The sequence below is a fragment of the Pristiophorus japonicus genome, chromosome 13 (assembly GCF_044704955.1).
Source record: "Pristiophorus japonicus isolate sPriJap1 chromosome 13, sPriJap1.hap1, whole genome shotgun sequence".
Lineage (NCBI taxonomy): Eukaryota > Metazoa > Chordata > Chondrichthyes > Pristiophoridae > Pristiophorus > Pristiophorus japonicus.
The window spans coordinates 158,650,335-158,672,115 of record NC_091989.1 but is presented as its reverse complement, the minus strand read 5'-3'; the positions used below and the strand labels follow the sequence as shown (position 1 = coordinate 158,672,115).

The 21,781-nt window shown below is 43.9% G+C and overlaps 1 protein-coding gene across 6 annotated transcripts in view; it reads right to left on the bottom strand.

Annotated features, from left to right (window-relative positions):
- wwp2 (WW domain containing E3 ubiquitin protein ligase 2) overlaps window positions 1-21,781 on the bottom strand; it is a 247,327-nt gene that overhangs the window by 164,999 nt on the left and 60,547 nt on the right. For 5 of the 6 annotated variants that reach the window (XM_070898209.1, XM_070898214.1, XM_070898210.1 and 2 more), the window contains 2 exons: window positions 13,732-13,876; window positions 11,091-11,212 (listed from right to left, as the gene is read on the bottom strand). In XM_070898209.1, coding sequence (XP_070754310.1) covers window positions 11,091-11,212; window positions 13,732-13,876 — 267 coding nt within the window. Of the gene's footprint in view, window positions 1-11,090; window positions 11,213-13,731; window positions 13,877-13,966; window positions 13,993-14,648; window positions 14,670-21,781 lie in introns of those variants that run through there. The other variant, XM_070898213.1, reaches the window with a different exon arrangement.

The window sequence follows — 21,781 nt, the reverse complement described above, 5'->3', positions numbered from 1 at the left end:
TTCCAACATTTTCCCCACTACCGATGTCAGATTAACCGGTCTATAATTACCCGCTTTCTCTCTCCCTCCTTTTTTAAAAAGTGGTATTACATTAGCTACCCTCCAGTCCATAGGAACTGATCCAGAGTCAAATAGATTGTTGGAAAATGATCACCAATGCATCCACTATTTCTAGGGCCACTTCCTTAAGTACTCTGGGATGCAGACTATCAGGACCCGGTATTGATCGGCCTTTAATCCCATCAATTTCCCTCACACAATTTCCCGCCTAACAAGGATATCTTTCAGTTCCTCATTCTCACTAGACCCACTATCCCCTAGTACATTCGGAAGGTTATTTGTATTTTCCTTTGTGAAGACAGAACCGAAGTATTGGTTCAATTAGTCTGCCATTTCTTTGTTCCCCATTATAAATTCACCTGAATCCGCCTGCAAGGGACCTACGTTTGTCTTTACTAATCTTTTTCTCTTCACATATTTATAGAAGCTTTTGCAGTCAGTTTTTATGTTCCTGCAAGCTTCCTCTCGTACTCTATTTCCCCCTTCTTAAATAAACCCTTAGTCGTCCTCTGTTGAATTCTAAATTTCTCCCAGTCCTCAGGTTTGTTGCTTTTTCTAGACAATTTATATGCCTCTTCCTTGGTTTTAACACTACCCTTAATTTCCCTTGTTAGCTATGGTTGAGCCACCTTCCCATTTTTATTTTTACTCAAGACAGGGATGTACAAGTTCATCCATGTGATCTTTAAATGTTTGCCATTGCTTATCCACCGTCAACTCTTTAAGTATCCTCTGCCAGTCTATTCTAGCCAATTCACACCTCATATCGTCGAAGTTACCTTTCCTTAAGTTCAGGACCCTAGTTTCCGAATTAACTTTGTCACTCTCCATCTTAATAAGAAATTCTACCATATTATGGTCACTTTTCCCCAAAGGGCCTCGCACAACAAGATTGCTAATTAGTCCCTTCTCATTACACATCACCCAGTCCAGGATGGCCAGCTCCCTGGTTGATTACTCGACATATTGGTCGAGAAAATCATCCCTAATACACTCCAGGAAATCCTCCTCCACCGCATTGCTACCAGTTAGGTTAGCCCAATCTATATGTAGATTAAAGTCGCCCATGATTACTGCTGTACCTTTATTGCACACATCCCTTATTTCTTGTTTGATGCTGTCCTTAACCTCATTACTACTATGTGGTGGTCTATACACAACTCCCACTAGCGTTTTTCTGCCCTTTGGAATTCCGCAGCTCCACCCATACCGATTCCACATCATCCAGGCTAATGTCCTTCCTTACAATTGCATTGATTTTCTCTTTAACCAGCAACGCCACCCCGCCTCCTTTTCCTTTCTGTCTATCCTTCCAAAATGCTGAATACCCTTGGATGTTGAGTTCCCAGCCTTGGTCACCCTGGAGCCATGTCTCCGTGATGCCAATCACATCGTATCTGTTAACTGCTATCTGCGCAGTTAATTCATCCACCTTATTCCGAATACTCCTCGCATTGAGGCACAGAGCCTTCAGGCTTGTCTTTTTAACACACTTTGCCCCTTTTGAATCTTGCTGTAATGTGGCCCTTTTTGCTTTTTGCCTTGGGTTTCTCTGCTCTCCACTTTTACAATTCTCCTTTCTATCTTTTGCTTCTGACCCCCTTCTATTTCCCTCTGTCTCCCTGCATAGGTTCCCATCCCCCTGCCATATTAGTGTAACTCCTCCCCAATAGCACTAGCAAACACTCCCTCTAGGACATTGGTGCAGACCGTCCAGTTTGTACTGGTCCCACCTCCCCCAGAACCGGTTCCAATGTCCCAGGAATTTGAATCCCTCCCTCCTGCACCATTTCTCAAGCCACGTATTCATCTGAGCTATCCTGCGATTCCTACCCTGACTGGCACGTGGCACTGGTAGCAATCCTGAGATTACTACTTTTGAGGTCCTACTTTTTAAATTTAACTCCTAGCTCCCTAAATTCGTCTCATAAGATTTCATCCCGTTTTTTTACCAATATCGTTGGTACCTATATGCATCACGACAACTGGCTGTTCACCCTCCCTTTTCAGAATGTCCTGTACCCGCTCCAAGACATCCTTGACCCTTGCACCAGGGAGGCAACATCCCATCCTGGAGCCTCGGTTGCGGCCGCAGAAACGCCTATCTATTCCCCTTTCAATTAAATCCCCTATCACTATCGCTCTCCCACTCTTTTTCCTGCCCTCCTGTGCAGCAGAGCCAGCCACGGTGCCATGAACTTGGCTGCTGCTGCTCTCCCCTGATGAATCATCCCCCTCAACAGTACCCAAAGCGGTGTATCTGTTTTGCAGGGAGATAACCACAGGGGACCCCTGCACTACCTTCCCTGCACTGCTCTTCCTGTTGGTCTTCCATTCCCTATCTAGCTGTGGACCCTTTATCTGTGGTAAGACCAACTCACAAAACATGCTATTCACTTCATTCTCAGCATCGTGCATGCTCCAGAGTGAATCTACCCGCAGCTCCAGCTCCGCAACGCGGTCCGTCAGGAGCTGGAGGCGGACACGGAATCAAGATGGGTAGATGGAGTTCATATACAGATCAGCTATGGTCTAATTGAATGGCGGAACAGGTTAAAGGGGCTCCATGGCCAACTCCTGTTACTATGATCCCAAATCATCCTTTATCAGCATGAATGAAGAAAAACTCACTTGCCATTAAAGTGATTAGAATTGACATCCAAGAAGTTTAGACACAAGGATTGATTTCCATTACATCCAGTTTCAAAACTTGAAGACAAAGCTCACTGTGTATACACTTTCCCGAAGTCAAACTATTCCCTCACAAGGTTGGGCTCAGCAAATTCATTATACCAATTAGCACAAGAGTTCCAGAGGACTCGAGCGATAAATTGACGCAGGCGTGATTGTACAAATCAAAAGCATCATCCACAGAAAACTAGAAGCAGATCAGACATCTGCTTTTCTAGCCTGGAGAAATAAACTCTAAGTGCAAAAAATACAGTTCAAAATGGGAAAAAAAAAGAACGGGCAGAAAAACTGAATCGCCAAGTGTCTACAATAAAACCCAAACTGAGAACCAAGAAACCTTCTTCTTTTAAAAAAAAGCAATTGGCGTGACAACTTATTGTCATGCTGTCTCCCATTCATAAACATTAATTCCTTCTGCATCTAATGGAGCCAGAGGGATTAAAATAAACTTAAAAAAACTTCTACATAAAAAATACACTAAGAAGCTATCAATTGATTTCTAATTTAACGTACCAGTACACGCCATCAAAGGATTATTATTGAAGCTGTGAATGGCTGTACAATTATGTAACCAGCTGCAAACCATTTTTGAACATTTTAAAATACCATAAATAGCAATTAATGGTTAGGGGATTTCCGTTTGCAGGCAAAGTGTAGCCTCCCCTCTGGACGATACAGCGTCTATAATTTTTCAAGGACTCTCTCATAAGGTACTGCTTACCGAGCTGACCATTGCACAAGGAGCTCCTGTTCATCTCGTCTCAAGTACAAAAAAAAGAATTATTCATTGGTTAGACCATGAATCAGCCAACTTGATAAACATCAAGTCAAAGCTTTCATATAACACAGTGATATATTATTGAAAACTAAGGTGTTGACATGGAGGGGCACGGAGGGTGTAGGAGCTGAATGAAGTACACACTGTCTCCATCCATCGCTGTCTTAGTACTAGAGATGACCTGATGTTGCAGCCACTCAATAAAATTCCTGTCACAATATACAACTATACTCATTTCACTGAAACTTATGGATTTATTCTGAACATCTTTACCTCTTCAATACTGAGGGAGTGCTGCACTGTCAGAGATGCCATCTTTTGGATGAGATGTTAAAACAAGCCTAGGAACCTTATTAAAAAAAAACAGCAATTGGCGTGACATGCTTACCTCTCAGGTAGACAGAAAAGATCCTATGGCACTATTCAAAGAGCAGCAGGGGTGTTCTCCTGACATTCTAGCCAACATTTATCCCTCAACCACCAAAAACATCACTTGCTCATTTATCTCATATGTGGTACAAATTGGTTGCTGCGTTTCCTACATTAAAACAGTGACCACACTTCAAAAATACTTCATTGACTGCGAAGCGCATTGGGATACCCTCAAGTCATGAAAGGTGCTGCATAAATCCAAGTTCTTTCTTTAATTGAAGGATCCAATTTTATGGCGTCTATTAAGTTAAAATTATTAACAGTTTTCACATTTTAAAAAACGTATAGATGATGTCATAAAGTTCATGAGGTAGAAATTGCCCTCCGCCAGAAGCAGTGCGCACCTACCCTTTTTGAACGGTTCTGGCCGGTGCAATGGATGTGGCAGCCTTTCCGGTGAAATTCGGCTCCTTGGAATTTTTTTTCCAGCGGGCTGGAAGTGGATCGTCATGGGGGCGGAACAGGGAGCGAAGCGCAGTGGCCTTCAATAGCGGACTGGAAGTGGGGGCGAGACAGTGTGTCCGCGGCTGTCAGTCATCAGCGCCAAGCTGATGATTTAATCGCTGGCGTGACACAATGTCTCTCCCCTTCAGTTAAAGGGGAGGGCTGCTGCAAACTCTGCAGATAGTTTAGTTAGGGCCACTGGGCCACCAGGAAGGGTTTCGACCGGGCCAGTGGCCTGGCACCCAAGAAGGGCTGCCAGGCGGCCTGTTGGCGGCCCGGACGCACCCGGGGGTATAATTGTCGGGCCAACCGACAAAAAGAAAATAACATGGCGGCCGCGGTAGTGCGCCCTCCCCTTTAAGGGCGGCCATGCTGCCATTTCACAGAGTGCACTGACAGCAAAAGCTGTCGGGGCACCGGCCAGCAGCGGGGCCTCTCCCACAGTTCAATTTCGGGCAAGGGGCAATTTCGCAGGGTGGTTCCCGCTAGATGGGAGTGGGTTAAAAGCTTGCACGAAAACAGGCAGAGCGGTCCCAGATGTGGCTCCGCTCCTGAAGTTGGGCAATTTCTAAAATGCGGCACCCCCACGGCGAGTCGGCGGCCATTCTGCGCTACCCCATGGCCGCCGGAAGAGAGGGACAATTTCGTCCCCCTACAATATTTTCCATGCAGAAAAGATCTACAATCTGTTTCGTAAAACGCAACACCTTTTTGCCTCTGTGGTCAGAGGATAACAGCCTTCAAGCACATCTCCCATCATGATAATGTCCTCTTCATTAGGCAAGGAAGAACAAAGCTCACAACAGTCTATCTCATCTACCTCACTGCTTACTTGGTCGACTCGCAATAGATGTGAACAATTATGAACAGGGAGGAAGAGACAAATAAAAATATTTGGCTGGTATGCAAGCTTTCAACCCACTCCTCTGCCACAATAAAAATAACTCCCTAGGTCCCTCTCATTATGAACACAGCTTCTCCTTATGGGCAACTAGAGTACCTCTTTCAGTGTGGAATTATACAATGCACTTTAAACATTTATGGAATGGTCAGCATTTTGAGTCAAGTTTCAAAACTATCTTTCTGCAAACCATTCCACTAATAAGATCAATCACAGTTGGCGTAAGCTTCAGTGATTTCTCATTTGGGAGAGCGAGCCAGAAAATGGTGCTCCAAAATCCAATGTCACGGACCAGGTCAAAGGTCTATGTCCATGATGCTCACAAGTTCCTGATCTCATTAATGCTGCCAGGGAGACATGCTGAGCAAAGACCAGATACTTTCCCGCAAAGTGATGCAACATTGAAAAAGGCGGTGGGGTGAGGGGGGGGGGAACACCAACATTTTGCCCTCACAAACCCAAGCAATCAGCTGAGAGCAGCGTCAAGAGGTCTGGGAGCAGGTCACCTGCATGTCTGTTCTTGCAGTTGGAAAATTGTGGAAAAACCTGAAGGACATGTAGAAGTGGAAACAAGGAAACAAAACTTGAACAAATGGGGTGAAAAGACCACTATACCAGCTGTTCCCTCTGTTGCTTTTTTTTTACATAACAACTAAGAGCCAAAGAGTACGGCTTCATAACAGCTTTGTAAATACTAAAAAAAACTATAAAAAGGTGCCGATTTCTCCAAAAATAAACAACATTTTCTGTTGCATCCAGAGAAGATCTACAATTCCCATAATTAGGGATAACATGGCAGTAGAAAAAAAGTGATGCAGCTATCAGCAAGACAGAAATAGAATCCATATGGACAGAGATAAAAGATAATAAAGGATAAATCACACTAATAAGGGTAGTCTACAGACCACCAAATAGTGGACGGTAGGTGGAGGAAGAACTATGCAGACAAATTAGGGAAATTAGGAAAAAAAACATAGAATCATGGGGAATTTCAACTACCCTGATATAAATTGAACAGAAGAGGTAGGTAAAGGGGATAGGGAATGGAGTTCCTACAATGTGTACAGAACTCTTTTCTAACCCAATATGTAAAAAGACCAACAAGGGAGGATTTATTATTGGATCTAGTAATGGGGAATGAAGCAGAGCAGATAAGAGAAGTAAAAGTAGGGGAACATCTAGGCAATAGTGACCATCATATAACACATTTGAAGATAATAATTAAGAAGGATATAAGTATGACAAAGACCAGGGTAATAAATTAGCGTAAACCTGATTGAGGGGCTCAGACTAGAACTTGGGAAATAAAATGGACAACAATATTGGCAAATAATGGCATAGAACAGCAATGGGAAACATTTAAAAAGTTGTTCAACAGAGTCCAGGAAAAATATATTCCACTAAAAAAAAACTAAACATTAATATGAGACACCATGGATGAATAAAGCCATAAGGGAAAAATTGAGGGTAAGGAAAGAGACATACATTAAGTATATGGACAGCAGGGGACAGCATGATCAGGGGGAAAACAAAGAGTTTAGGAGAGAAGTCAAAAAAACAATTAGGGAAGGCAAAAAAGAACTATGAAATTAAATTATCAAGGAACATGAAATAAAATAGTAAAATATTTTACAGGCACATCAATAAAAAAAAAAGGAAGGCCGGGATGGGAATAGGGCCACTAAGGGAAGAACAGGATAATACCACAGGTAATGATAGAGAGATGGCAGAAATATTAAATAATTACTTTGCTTCAGTATTTACCAGGGAGATAGAACAGATGGACATGACATTGGATGATGAGATTAGGGATAAAATAAGTGCATTTAAAATAAAGAGACGATACATTAAATAAACTAATCAAACTCAAAGAGGATAAAACCCCTGGTCCAGATGAATTGCATCTACGCATTTTAAAAGAATCCAGAGAAGAGATAGCAGAGGCATTACTACACATATTTAATAATTCTTTAGAAAAAGGTGTAGTGGCAGAGGACTGGCGGATAGCTAACGTAATACCTATATTTAAGAAGGGGGATAGACTATGTCCAGGGAATTATAGACCAGTCAGCTTAACATCGGTGATAGGAAAATAATGGAATCCCTACTAAAGGGGAAAACAGAAGAACATCTAGAAACCAAAAATATAATAATGAATAGATAGCATGGATTTCAAAAGGGAAAGTCTTGCTTGATCAACCTCCTTGAATTTTTTTGACAAGGTAACAGAGAGAGTATGCAATGGTAATGCAGTAGATGCAATTTATCTAGATTTCAAAAGGCCTTCGATAAGGTACCACATAATAGACAGATGAACAAGGTCAAAGAATGCGGAGTCAGGGGACAAGTAGCAGAATGGATAGCTAGCTGGCTTCAAGACAGAAAGCAAAGAGTAGGGGTAAAGGGTAGCTATTCACAGTGGCAGAAGGTGGGTAGTGGTGTTCCACAAGGATCAGTGCTGGGACCACTGTTGTTCACAATTTTAAATTAACGATTTAGACTTTGGAATCAAAAATACAATTTTTAAATTGGCAAGGGGGGAGGGGGATAGCCAATACTGAGGAGGACTGCAGCAATTTACAGGCAGACATGAATAAACTTGCAGAATGGGCATATAATTGGCAAATGAATTTCAACACAGATAAATGTGAGGTATTACATTTTGGAAGTAAGAATAGGGAGGTCACATTACTTGGAGGGTGCTAGTCTGGGTGGGTAGAGGAGCAAAGGGATCTCGGAGTACAAATACACAAATCACAAAACATAGCGAGACAGGTTAACAAGGCCATAAAAAAGTAAACCAAGCACTCGGGTTTATTTCTAGAGGGATTGAATTGAAAAGTAAAGAAGTTATGCTAAACTTGTATCGAACCTTCGTTAGACCACACTTGGAATTCTGGTCGCCATATTATAAAAAGGATATAGAGGCACTGGAGAGGATGCATGCGAGGGTACACCCATCAGGAAAGGATGAACAGGCATGGTCTCTTTTTTTCTTGAAAAAAGGCTGAGGCATGACCTAATAAAGGTCTTTAAAATTATGAAAGATTTTGACAGAATAGTTAGAGAAAGTGTTTCTATTTGTGGAGAAGAGCATAACTAGAGGCCATCAATATAAGATAGTCACCAAGAAATCAAATAGGAATTCAGAAGAAACTTCTTTATCTAAAGAGTGGTGAGAATGTGGAACTCGCGACCACAGAGAGTGGTTGAAGTAAATAGTATAGATGCATTTAAGGGGGGGGGCTAGACAGGCATTTGATTGAGAAGGAAATAGAGGTAGTTGAAGAAAGACGGGAGGATGGAGTGAAGCATAAACGCTGACATGGACTGGTCGGACTGAATGGCCTGTTTCTGTTCCATACATCCTATGTAATGCTCCATAAGCCAAAAACCCCAGTAACATCGGTCAGTGAGCCATAACACATGAAGGGAAGTCTTCGAGATCTGGATCGTTTATGCCGACAATTTAATGCAGACAGATTTCTCTCTATTTCTCAGACATTCAGAATACAACAACAACAACTTGTATTTATAGCGCCTTTAACATAGTGAACTGTCCCAAGGTGTTTCATAGGAGTATTATGAGATTAAAAATTTGACACCGAGCTGCAAAAGTAGAAATTAGCGCAGGTGACAAAAAACTTGGTCAAAGAGTAGGTTTTAAGAAGTGTCTTGAAGGAGGAAAGAGAGGTAGAGAGGCAGAGAGGTTTATGTTCTTATGTAGGCAGGGAGTTGCAGAGCTTGGGGCCTAGGCAACAGAAGGCATGGCCACCAATGGTTGAGCGATTATAATCAAGGATGCTCAAGAGGGCAGAATTAGAGGAGCACAGACATCTTGGGGGTTGTGGGGCTGGAGGAGATTTGAGAGATAGGAAGGGGCGAAGCCATGGAGGGATTTGAAAATAAGGATGAGAATTCTGAAATCAAGGCGTTGCTTAACCCGAAGCCAATGTAGGTCAGCGAGCACAGAGGTGATGGGTAATCAGGACTTGGTGCGAGTTAGATCACGGGCAGCCGAGTTTTGGATGACCTCTAGTTTATGTAGGGTAGAATGTGGAGGCCAGCCAGGAGTGCTTTGGAGTAGTCAAGTCTGGAGGTAAGAGAGGCATGGATGAAGGTTTCAACAGCAGATTATCTGTTGCAGGGGTGGAGACGGACAATGTTACAGAGGTGGAAGTAGGCGGTCTTAGTTATGCCGTGGATGTGTGGCCGGAAGCTTATTTCAGAGTCAAATATGACACCTTGGTTGCGAACAGACTGGTTCAGCCTCAGACAGATGCTAGGGAGAGGGATGGAGTCAGTGGCTAGGGAATGCAGTTCGTGGCGGGGACCGAAAACGATGGTTTCGGTCTTCCCAATATTCAATTGGAGAAAATTTCTGCTCATCCAAAGCTGGATGTCGGACAAGCAATCTGACAATTTAGAGACCGTGGAGGGGTCGACAGAAGTGGCAGTGAGGTAGAGCTGCGTGTCATCAGTGTACATGTGGAAACTGACGCAGTGTTTTCGGATGATGCCGCCAAGGGGCAACATGTAGATGAGAAATAGGAGGGGGCCAAGGATAGATCCTTGGGGGCCACCAGAGGTAACAATGCAGCTGTGGGAAGAGAAGCTGTTGCAGGTGATTCTTTGGTTATGATTAGATAGATAAGAATGGAACCATGCAAGTGCAGTCCCACCCAGCTGGACAACGATGGAGACACGTTGGAGGAGGATGGAGTGGTCAACCGTGTCAAAGGCTGCAGACAAGTCAAGAAGGATGAGGAGGGATAGTTTGCCTTTGTCACAGTCACAAAGGATGTCATTTGTAACTTTGATGAGAGCTGTTTCGGTACTGTGGCAGGTGAAGAAACCGATTGGAGGGATTCAAACATGGAACTGTGGGAAAGATGGGCACGGATTTGGGAGGTGACAACACGTTCAAGTTTGCAAGGACGGAGGGGTCGAGGGTTGGTTTTTTGAGAGGGGTGATGATGGCAAATTTGAGGGAGAAGGGGACAGTACCTAAGGAGAGGGAATGGTTAACAATGTCAGCTAACATGGGAGCCAGAAAAGGGAGTTAGGTGGTCAGCAGTTTAGTGGGAGTAGGGTCAAGGGAGCAGGAAGTGGGTCTCATGGATAGGATGAGTTCGGAAAGGTCATGAGGGGAGATCGGAGAGAAACTGGAGAAAGATGTGAGGTCAGGGCTCGGGCAGGGAGGATCCTTAGAGGAGGTTTGGCCCGGTGGGCTAGGGGAAGAGGAGAAGAGGCAGAGGCGGTCGAATGGATTGTGTCAAGAAGTCGATGAGCTCCTTATACTTATTGTCGGAGGTGAGGGTGGAGATTAAGGAGAGGGTTTTAAAAAGATGGTTTGCAGTGGAGAATAGGTGCCGGGATTTATTTTTACATTCCAGAATGATTCTGGAATAATGAGTGACTTTGGCAGATGAGAGCAGGACCCAATAGTACTTTATGTGGTTCAGCCAGATCTGACGGTGAATGGCTAAACCAGTTGTCTGCCATATCCATTCAAGTCTGCGTCCTTTGGACTTAAGGGAGCGAAGATCAAGGCTGTACCAGGGGGGATGGCCAGGCTGAGAGAGAGTAATTGTTTTAACAAACTATATTCTTATTTTTTCTCTACAGATAAGTGCAAATAGAGTATAAATACTGCAACCACCTATACCATTTTGCCAATTACATTTTTTGTTCAGTAATTACAATGGAAACTATATAAACGTTACTGTGCAAGGATTACATCGTCTTCGTGACCGCTAAAAATATATGGAAGGAGGAACTCACACTTTCCATTGTTCTTCTTTAAAATGTCACAGACATCAATAGACACATTGCCAAATAGTTCATTTTTTAAGGTATGACTGTTCCATACTTTCAGCTCCAATCGGCTCTGTGGGGTTACATTCCTAGGATGAAAAATATGAGATTACAATGGACAGAAGAATTCAGAACTGACATGAAAATATTAAAACCCCATTAAATTCTCAGATCAGGTTTTTCAAATCTATTTCTATCTTTCAGATTTACCTTATACCCAAAGCTTAGATGTCCAAAGTCAGTCACAGAGGGAAACTGCCATAGAATGGACTCCCGCCCATAAGTTCGCAATGTTACATCCTGCTGAGCTGCACACTCCAATTTCATACTGCCGCGAAAACATAACCCTCGAGGGAGAAGACATTTCCTTCTCCAAGAGAAGATGCTCTTAAAAGTAAGAGAATGGCAAAGCATCTCCCTCAGAGGGAGCAAGAGGAAAATTGGAGGTCAAGCCTTATGACACCATCCAAAACATTAAGCTGCCTTTTTCTCTTTAAAAGGTTCTGGATGATCTACTGTACATTTCCAGCCAATTTTGTCTCAAATTTCCAGCATTTGCATTTTATTAAAAATGGTCTCATACGAGCATCCAGACTGCAGCACAAATCCAGCCTGCTTCCTAATCTTATCCAGCTCATGGAACTCCATCTCTTGATCCCTCTCACTGATAGAAATAATTGGATTGCCAGTAAATTTGTGCTAATTTTTTTTTTACAAGCTGTAGTACACTGGATTGGACGCAGCTCCCGCTTCCAGCTACTCTCCTCTTTTGGTCTGGATATGTCTTTGTTAATCACAACACTCAGGTCCGAAGCCAAGGACAGCAATGCTGTTGGGAGCAGGAGCTATGTGTCAATCCAGTGCACCCCTGCTGAAAGACTGTTGGTGCTTCTTCCCCCACACACAGAACTATAAAAGTTTGCAGCCCACTGTGCCTGTACTGACACCTTGCTACTGCTCTCCAAAACTATCCCCACAGAGCTGCAGCTAGCTCTGCTTCAAATCTTTATCTACTCGTGCAATGGTCGCTACTCACCACGGCAAAGCATTCCATGCTCTAATAACACAGTAACAAATTTTAAATCAAAAACCCCTCACCACTGATCCCCCAGTCAAAAGAAATAATCTTTCCTTATTAACCTTATCAAATCCATTCATAAATTATAAAAGTTTGCAGCATAGTGTGGGGTGAGGGGGGAGGCAGTTAAAATGGAGCTGGGGACTGACCCACTCTGTTTCTACAAGATTTGGCCAACTGCAATTTTAAATTGCAGACAGCATGGATACCCACGAGAGAGCCCTCTTCAAATATGCAGACCGGGTTCCTAAGGTTACTGGGTCTTGATCTGCTCATTTAATCTGATGTCTGACTGGAGGAGCAGTGGCAGCTTCTCCACCAGAAAGAAAACTACTGGGAACAGCAGCCAGGGCAAGAAGATATAACAAAAATATAATAAAACAGGTTTATTTATGGGCCGGAAGGAGCTGGGATATCTAAATGGTATCAGAAATGGCAGGTGAATGGACTAAGGGAGTAGCTCTTTCAGAAAGCTGGCACTCGTGCAATGGGCTGAATAGCTACTGTAATGTATGCACCTGTGAGTATGCCAACAGGTTTGTCGAGCTGTTGAGTTATGAGTGGCTTAGCCAGTCACGTGATGTTCACAAGGCTCAATAAAACCCCAGCCAGTTGAGTTCAGGTGATCCGTGATGAGGCATGTGGTTGAGAGCCTGGTGGATGAATTGGTAATGTGTAGTGTGATTGTTAAACCTTTGCTAATAAACCAACTCGTTCTAAATAGCAAAGAATCCATGAAGCAAATACATTAAAGATACATTCTATACTGTAAAATCCTATGATCCTATGATTCTAAGTGATGATGGAGAGAGATAAACAGCTATGAAGGGAAGAGATTGTAAGATCAGGAAACAGAGTGTTGGAGAAAGTGAGCGAGAGACTGAAATTATTTTAACATTCGGGTTCCATGCCAAAGTTATGTAAATGTCCTTAATCAGATGCGGCTCATTCATTGGTCGCATCAGAAGGATCCAATCCACTGCTCCAACACGTTAGACCCCAGTGTAACATATTAGCTGAAATGGTATGTAATCTTTCTCATGCCCCAGAATGCACTGCCGCATTATTAAGTACTTGCCTGTGTGATGCAATCGTAACACTTTGCAGTGCATTGACTATATACAAAGAAGCTGGTCTAATCCTTTCCAGTCAGCACGTTTAAGATGACAAAGTGAAACAAATTAGTGTCAGAATGAAAATATATGATTACTTCCGATAGAAGAATGCAACACAAATGGGGATCAACCAAAATTCTCAAAATGAAGAAAATAAAAAAATCAAATCTTTACAACATATTTACATCATTCACATTGAATCCTAATCCCAGTTTACATAACCAATGCTAGTCCTGGATTAAATCTGCCATGCAATGAACTTGACCGTGAGCCCTACTAAATAGTGCCCACCTCTAATCTCATTCAGCCGTGAAAACATAGCCCGTTAAGAAAAAGTGCTTCATTGTACAAGTATTGAGTAAAATTATTATTTGTCTGTGCAGCATAAAGTAATAAAAATGGCAGTTTTTCTTACAAGGCCAATGTCTCGTTCCACTGTGGATGGAGGTTTCCATTCCGTTTTCCAGTTTTCTTAGTTTCGTTGTGCAGATCATCCACTGTCACCTCAATGTAGCAACTGATTCTTGTTGGTTTTGGGACTCTTAGTTTGGCTTTTAAAACTAAACAAAAAAGTTTATAATAATTATGAACATTTTGTTTAAAAAAAACTGAAGGAGTATCAAGCAGGTTTTTAAAACAAATTGCAATACCTGCTTTCACTTTTCCAAGCATGTCACTGGAAGCGCACAAAAATAAAGACTAAATACTCAGATATGAACATGAAAACCTGCAAGATCACTTTAGTCATAGTTGAGCTTCAGGATTTGATACTGGTCATTTTAGAGATATAAAAATGTACTAGAAGCTGTCATGAAAATATCAATAAAATATAATGTCAAGAGATAGAAAATACATGACGAAACCTGCCCGTTCTTGGACAAATTTAATGAACTATCAAGTACCACAGCATAGTAATGCATTAATGCATTAACACATTACACCATGAAGTGGTAGGATCCTAGTTCACAGTCAAGGTTCCTCACACAGTGCATCATGATCGCACTCAGGCAATTGGGTGGTGGCTTCCTTTATAAATTGCAGCTGAGTAAAGTTCTTTTTATACTGAACTAGAAGAATATATTATGTTTTAAAAAGTCTAAAGTATGTATTTTAATAGTACCACCATGGCGAAGCACTCAGCAGAGGCCAGACACTTTCCCATGACAGCGAGTTGGCAGAGGGAGGGAGAATAGTCTGTCGGCTATTCCCATGTACCAGCCAACAGCTAACTTCAGAGTGGCACTGCTGGATACTTCGCAGCAAGCTGTCCACTTGTCTTGGCTGTAGATAACGCAAGAGAGAGAGAGGTTAAGCGCCTTCAAACAAAATTACATCTGATCCGTCAGGTTGAAGTCCTTTTTCGTCCTCAGAAGAAAGCAAAACTGAACAAAAAAAAGTATAAAATTGAACAGTGCATTGGTGCACAGACATTACACAAACAAGGTTAATAGCTTAACATGAGATCACCATTTAAAAATATATTCTGAGCACAATCCATTCCACTAGCCACAGTTTCACTGTCTGGGGTTTAACAACTGCAAGCCCAGCAAATGCCAAATAAAATAAAAGCTATTGAAAAAACAGAAATGGGGTGAAAATGTTTTTATAAAAAGGCAAATGTTAGTTTTAACAAAGATTTGATTACAGGCAAACTTTCAATTTCTAACTGTTAAAACAACTGATTTCAAGACTCTTGTCAGAATTTCTTTAAAAAAAAGAACAATGTATCTTTTGCAAAATATTACTGATGTTCTAAAATGTGACCCCCCCCCCCCCACCCCCACCCCAGGGAAAAGGAAATGGACCATTTGATCCTGAGAATAAAGATTTCCATTCATTTTTGATGGCAACACCGACATCTAGTGTTGCATGAAAAAAGCATTCCCATCAGACTTCAATTACAGAAAAATATTGCCTGCTGTACAGCCCAGCTAATATGCTTTTAAAGTCTTTGCTGTTCTGTTGATTTCAGATTATGATGACCTGACTGACTGGCAATACCCTTCGTCTTCCCTCCCTGATTCCGATTTGAAGTAAGCAGTGCTCCAAGCAACTTCATGTGCTGAGAAGGATTCAAGCAGCTGTAGATCTTTGTGACTACTTTCATTTCAGTTTGAATTCTTAAGGATATTTACATCAAGTATTTAAATTAGTCTGAAACAAGCTTCTTCGCCTGGTTCCATTCTTATCTATCCAGTAGTAACCAGAGAATCATCTGCAATGGCTTCACTTCCCGTTCCTGTAGTCACCTCTGGAGTCTCCCAAGGATCTAGCCTTGGCCTCCTCCCATTTCTCATTTATCTGCTGCCCCTCAGCGACATCATCCAAAAACACGTCAGGTTCCAACCAGCTCTACCTTACCACCACCTCTCTCAACCTCGCCCCTGTATTTGATTTGTTATACAGCTTGTTCAACATCCAGTGCTAGAGGAGCAGAAATTTTCTCCAACTAAATATTAGGACGACCGAAGCCGCTGTCATTCCTACTCGCCACAAACTCCATTCCCTAGTCACCAACTTCATCCCTCTCCCTGGCTATTGGCTGAGGCAAGCTTGGTGTTGTATTTGACCCCAAGCTGAGCTTCCAACCACATATACACTCCGATCACCAAGACCGTCTAGTTCCATCTCCACAACATCGCCCAACTCTGCCTCAGCTCACCTGCTATCGAAACCCACATCCCAGCCTTTGTTACCTCTAGACGCAACTATTTCAATGCTCTCCTGGCTGGCCCACCATCTTCCACACTACATAAAGCTGAGCTCACCCAAAACTCTGCTGCCCGTATCCTAATTTGCACCAAGGCCCGTTCACCCATTACCCTTGTACTCACTAACCTACATTGGCTCCCGGTCCGCAACACAGGTTTTAGAAATTCTCATCCTTGTTTTCAAATCCCTCCTTGCCAAACCCTTTCTTATTTCTGTAACCTCCTCCAGCCCTACAACCTTCGGAGATCTCTGTGCTCCTCCGTTTCTGGCTTCTTGCACATCCCTGATTTTAATCGCTCTACCATTGGCGGCTGTGCATTAAGCTGCCTAAGCCCCAAGCGCTGGAATTCCCTCCCTAAACCTCTCCACTTCTCTACCTCTCTCTTCTTCTTTAAAACACTCTTTAAAATCTACTTCAGTCACCTGTCCCAATATCTCATGTGGCTAAATGTCAAATTTTGTTTGGTAACGCTTCTGCGAGGCATCTTGGGACGTTTTACTACGTTACAGGCACTGTATAAATGCAAGTGTTGTTATATAGGGCCCAAGTTTCCACATGATTTGCGCCTGATTTTTAGGAGCAACTGGTGGAGAACGGACTATCTTAGAAATCGCAATTCTCACATTTTTTTTTCTGCAGTTCTAGTCAGGTAGAACAGTTCTACTTTGGAACAGAATTTTTTCTTCAAAAGGGGGCGTGTCCGGCTACTGACACCTGATTTGAAAGTTTCCACAGTGAAAATGTACTCCAAACTAAAGTAGAATGGAGCAAGTGAAGATTTTTGTAGAACTGAAAAAACCTGTTCTACACATTAAAAAATCAGGCGCAGGTTACAAATCAGGCGTCCAGAACGAGGTGGGGGGGGAGGGGGGGGGGAAGGGAACTCATTAAATTCTACAATCAATCCTTATTTATACTTATACAAATATTATACAAATAAATCCAACCTGAATAAACATTTATAAGCAAAGAAAAGATTAAATAAACCATCTTCCTACCTGTGTGAAAGTGCTTCAGCCAGGGAGAATGGTGCAGCAAGCCTCACAAAACGAGGGAGCCGACCGAACGCGGGCCGGGGGGGGAGGGGAGGAGGAAGGAGGGAGCCGACCGAACGCGGGCCGGGGGGGGAGGGGAGGAGGAAGGAGGGAGCCGACCGAACGCGGGCCGGAGGAGGGAGCCGACGAATGCTGGGGGGTGGGGGGGGGGGGGGGGGGGAGGGAATGGAGCCATTCCAGACGGCTGGCGGGAAAGAGAGAAGGCTGCAGGAAGCCTCAGAAATTGAGGAGCCATTTCCCGACGGCAAAAGGCGGAGGTCGTCGGGAAACGGCTGCCTCAACTTTGAGGCTTCCTGCACCCTTCTCACTGCTACATGAAGCCTCTGTGCTGATGGCAATGTACTTTTATTAAAAAAATTTAAAAAACTAAACAGCTACAAAGAACTACAAAAATGGCCGAGTGCCAATGTTTTTTTCACACTGAGCATGCGCGAACGCTCCAATGCGCACGTGCAGCGTTGCCGGCAGGAAAAAAACTAATTTAAATAGTACCCGCCCCCTCCCACGTACAAAATCGGCGCGAGTGTAGGCTCCGCACCCCTGCACGCCGCGCCAGGCAGACAAGAAGCTGCAGAACGCTCCAGAATCACGATTTTTTTTTTTAGGCGCCGTTTTAGGCGCGAAAAACAGGCGCCCAGCTCGGAGGGGCGCCCGTTTTTTTTCTTGTGGAAACTTGGGCCCATAGAGCTAGATAAAGTTTTGAAGGTCACAAAGTGGAAATAATTCTCCTTCACTTAAGTTTCTTATTGCTTCAATTTCAAAAATTCTCAGTGAATTTACATAAATATTAATGAGGCATTAAAAGCTGGGTTGAAAATGAGGATTCTGCAAGTGAATAAGCAGCACTACTGAGTGTCACTATCAGAAGCCTAGCTTTTTAAAAAGTTACAAAGAATGGTCATGAATTTTAATATCCTCCTATTTATCTTGGTTTGTGTTGATTAATATTTTTGTTTGTAACTGATGTCAGAGGTAACAACAGACTTGGAGGAGTTAATAATATCAAGAAGGTAAATGAACAGCTGAAGGATTGAAGGTTAATAACTACACTGCACTACACTAACTCCATCCCTTCAAACCATCAGGCTTAATCATTTCAAAACAGCTTTTCTTACTACAAAGGCAAAATACCGTGGATGCTGGAAATCTGAAATAAAAATAGAAAATGGTGAAAATCCTCAGGCCAGGCAGCATCTGTGGCGAGAGAAACACAGTTAACGTTTCAGGTCGATGATCTTTCATCAGAACTGGAAAAAGTGAGAGGTATAACAGTGTTTAAACAAGTACATAGTCAGGGAAAGGAGGAATGGGGAAAAAGAACATAAAAGGTCTGTGATCGGGTGGAAGGCAGGAGTGATTAAATAACAAAAAGGATGATGGTGCAAAGCAAAAGGAGATGGTAACGGGACAAGTGAATAAACAAAAGATGGGTCTAGAAGAGGTGTCAATGGGAACAGAAAAATCACCAACATCAGCTGTCCGAAAAAAATTGGGGCAAAGGTTATGATCTGGAATTGTTGAATTCAATGCTGAGTCCAGAAGGCTGTAAAATGCCTAACTGAAAGATGAGCTGCTGTTCCTCGAGCTTACGCGAACTTCATTGGAACAGTGAAAAAGGCAGAGGACAGAAAGGTCAGAGTGGGAGTGGAACGGAGAATTAAAGTGACAAGCAACCGGAAGCTCGGGGTTACGCTTGCGAACTGAACAGAGGTGCTCCGCAAAGCGGTCACCCAATCTGCGTTTGGTCGCACCAATGTAGAGGAAACCGCATCGTGAGCAGAGAATACAATATACGAAATTGATAGTACAAGTAAATCGTTGTTTCGCAAGGAGTGTTTGGGGCCCTGGACGGTGGGAGGGGAGGAAGTGTTCGCACGGGAAGGTGCCGTGGGAAGGGGAATTGGTGTCGGGGGTGATTTAGAAGTGGATGAGAATGTCGCAGAGGAACGGTTCCTTCAGAATGCGGAAAGAGGTGGGGAGGGGAAGATGTGTTTGGTGGTGGGATCACACTGGAGGTGGCAGAGGATGATCCGTTGAATGCGGAGGCTAGTGGGATGGAAGGTAAGAACAAGGGGAATCCTATCATGGTTCTAGGAGGGAGGGAAAGGGGTGAGAGCAGAAGTGCACGAAATGGAACAGATACGGTCAAGGAGCCCGGTCAACCATGATGGAGGGGAATCCTCAGTTGAGGGAAAAAGGAAGACTGGTAATGGAAGGTGGCATCGTCAGAACAGACGCAACAGAGACAGAGAGACCGGGACAAAAGAATAGAGCCCTAAGTTTTTCTTACTTTTTAATCAAAAAATGAACTCTGTGCTCATCAACAGGAGAGATGTTAATGCCTTTCCATTTCAGGTAGTTAGCGCCAACATCAAGCACTCCCAGGTTCAATATACCATAAATAGATGATTAAATCTCTCTCTACACTGCTCAGCCTTGAAAGTAGCACCTGCTACTGTACCAGCGTTCCATTTCCTGCAATCTCTCTACACGAGATTCCAGTTTAATGCCAATTAATATTTAAGCAGCAGCAGTTTTGTGCTATGGCTCTACATCTACTGTGAACTGGATTGTGATAACCAAGCTAACATTTCACATATTGGGAATCCTAAAGCTAGTAGCGCGAGGAGAATTTCATGCCATTGATTTGGGTTGATTCAAATCGTTGTCCGAGTGGGAGAAAGCCAGTACCTGTACTCGATACCACACCACCTAGTTTGCTTCAAGCCACTTTTAACGGAAAACAAAATTCTATTTGGAAAACTGGATAGTTGTGTGCTGGTTTTGAACAATTTTTTTAAAATAACGCTGCATCTCATTAAATAGCAATCAGCTTCGGTCACTGGCACAAGTTCCAAACTCTAGCCGCAAACTCCATCCCCCACCCACTGCATCAGGCTGAACCTGACTGTTCGCAAATTCAGAGTCCTATTTGAATCTGCGCTGACCATCACAAAGACCACTTACTTCCACTTCCATAACATCATCATAGGCAGTCCCTCAAAATCGAGGAAGACTTACTTCCGCTCTAAAAGTGAGTTCTCAGGTGACTGAACAGTCCAATACGGGAATTACAGTATCTGTCACAGGTGGGACGGACAGTGGTTGAAGGAAAGGGTGGGTGGGGAGTCTGGTGTGCCGCATGCTCCTTCCGCTGCTTGCATTTGGTTTCTGCATGCTCTCGGCGACGAGACTCGAGGTGCTCAGCGCCCTCCCAGATGCTCTTCCTCCATTTAGTGGGGTCTTGGGCCAGGGATTCCCAGGTGCAGGTGGGGATGTTGCACTTTATCAAGGAGACTTTGAAGTTGTCCTTGAAACGTTTCCTCTGCCCACCTGGGGCTCGCTTGCCGTGTAGGAGTTCCAGGCAGAGCGCTTGCTTTGGGAGTCTTATGTCAGGCATGCGGACGATGTGGCCCGCCCAACGGAGCTGGTCAAGTGTGGTCAGTGCTTCGATGCTGGCCTGATCGAGAACACTGACATTGGTGTATCTAGCCTCCCAGTGGATTTGCAGGATCTTGCAGAGGCAGTGCTGGTGTTACTTCTCCAGCGCTTTGAGATGTCTACTATGTATGGTCCAGGTCTCTGAGCCATATAGGAGGGCAGGTATCACTACTGCCCTGTAAACCATAAGCTTGGTGCTAGATTTGAGGTCCTGGTCTTCAAACATTCTCTTCCTCAGGTGACCGAAGGCTGCGCTGGCACACTGGAGTCGGTGTTGGACCTCGTTATCGATATCTGCCCTTGCTGATAGTAGGTTCCCGAGGTATGGAAAATGGTCCATATTGTCCAAGGCTGCGCCATGGATTTTGATGACCGGGATCAATGCTGTGAAGTGGGGTCAGGTTGGTGGAGGACCTTTGTCTTAGAGATGTTTCGTGTAAGACCCATGCTTTCATACATCTCGGTAAAGATGTTGACGATGGTTTGGAGTTCGGCCTCTGAATGTGCGCAGACGCAAGCGTTGTCTGCGTACTGTGTTGTTCGATGACAGAGGATGGGACGACCTTGGATATAGCCTCGAGGCGATGAAGGTTGAGCAGGTTTCCATTGGTTCTGTAGTTTAGTTCCACTCCAGCGGGGAGCTTGTTGAGGGCGAGATGGAGCATTGCAGCGAGGAAGATTGAGACGAGGGTTGGGGCGATGACGCAGCCCTGCTTGACCCCGGTCTGGACGTGGATTGGGTCTGTGGTGGAACCATTGGTCAGGATCACGGCTTGCATCTCATCGTGCAGCAGGCAGCAGATGGTGACAAACTTTTGGGGGCAGCCGAAAAGGAGGAGGACGCTCCATAGTTCCTCATGGTTGACAGTGCCAAAGCCCTTTGTGAGGTCAAAGGCGGCCATGTACAAGGGTTCGTGCTGTTCCCTGCATTTCTCTTGTAGTTGTCGCGCGAAGATCATGTCTGTTGTACCCCTTAGTGGTCGGAATCCACATTGTGACTCTGGGAGGAGCTCTTCAGCCACAGGGAGAAGATGGTTGAGGAGGATTCTCGCGATGACTTTCCCAGTGACCGACCTCTGCAGTTGCCGCAGTCGGACTTGTCCCCCTTTTTGAAGATGGTCACGATTACATCATCCGAGATCTCCCGGCATGCTCTCCTCCTTCCAGATAAGAGAGATGAGGTCATGCATTCGTGCCACCTCCATAATATCACTCTTCTCTATCCCTATTTGTTGCTGAAACTCTCAACTATGCCA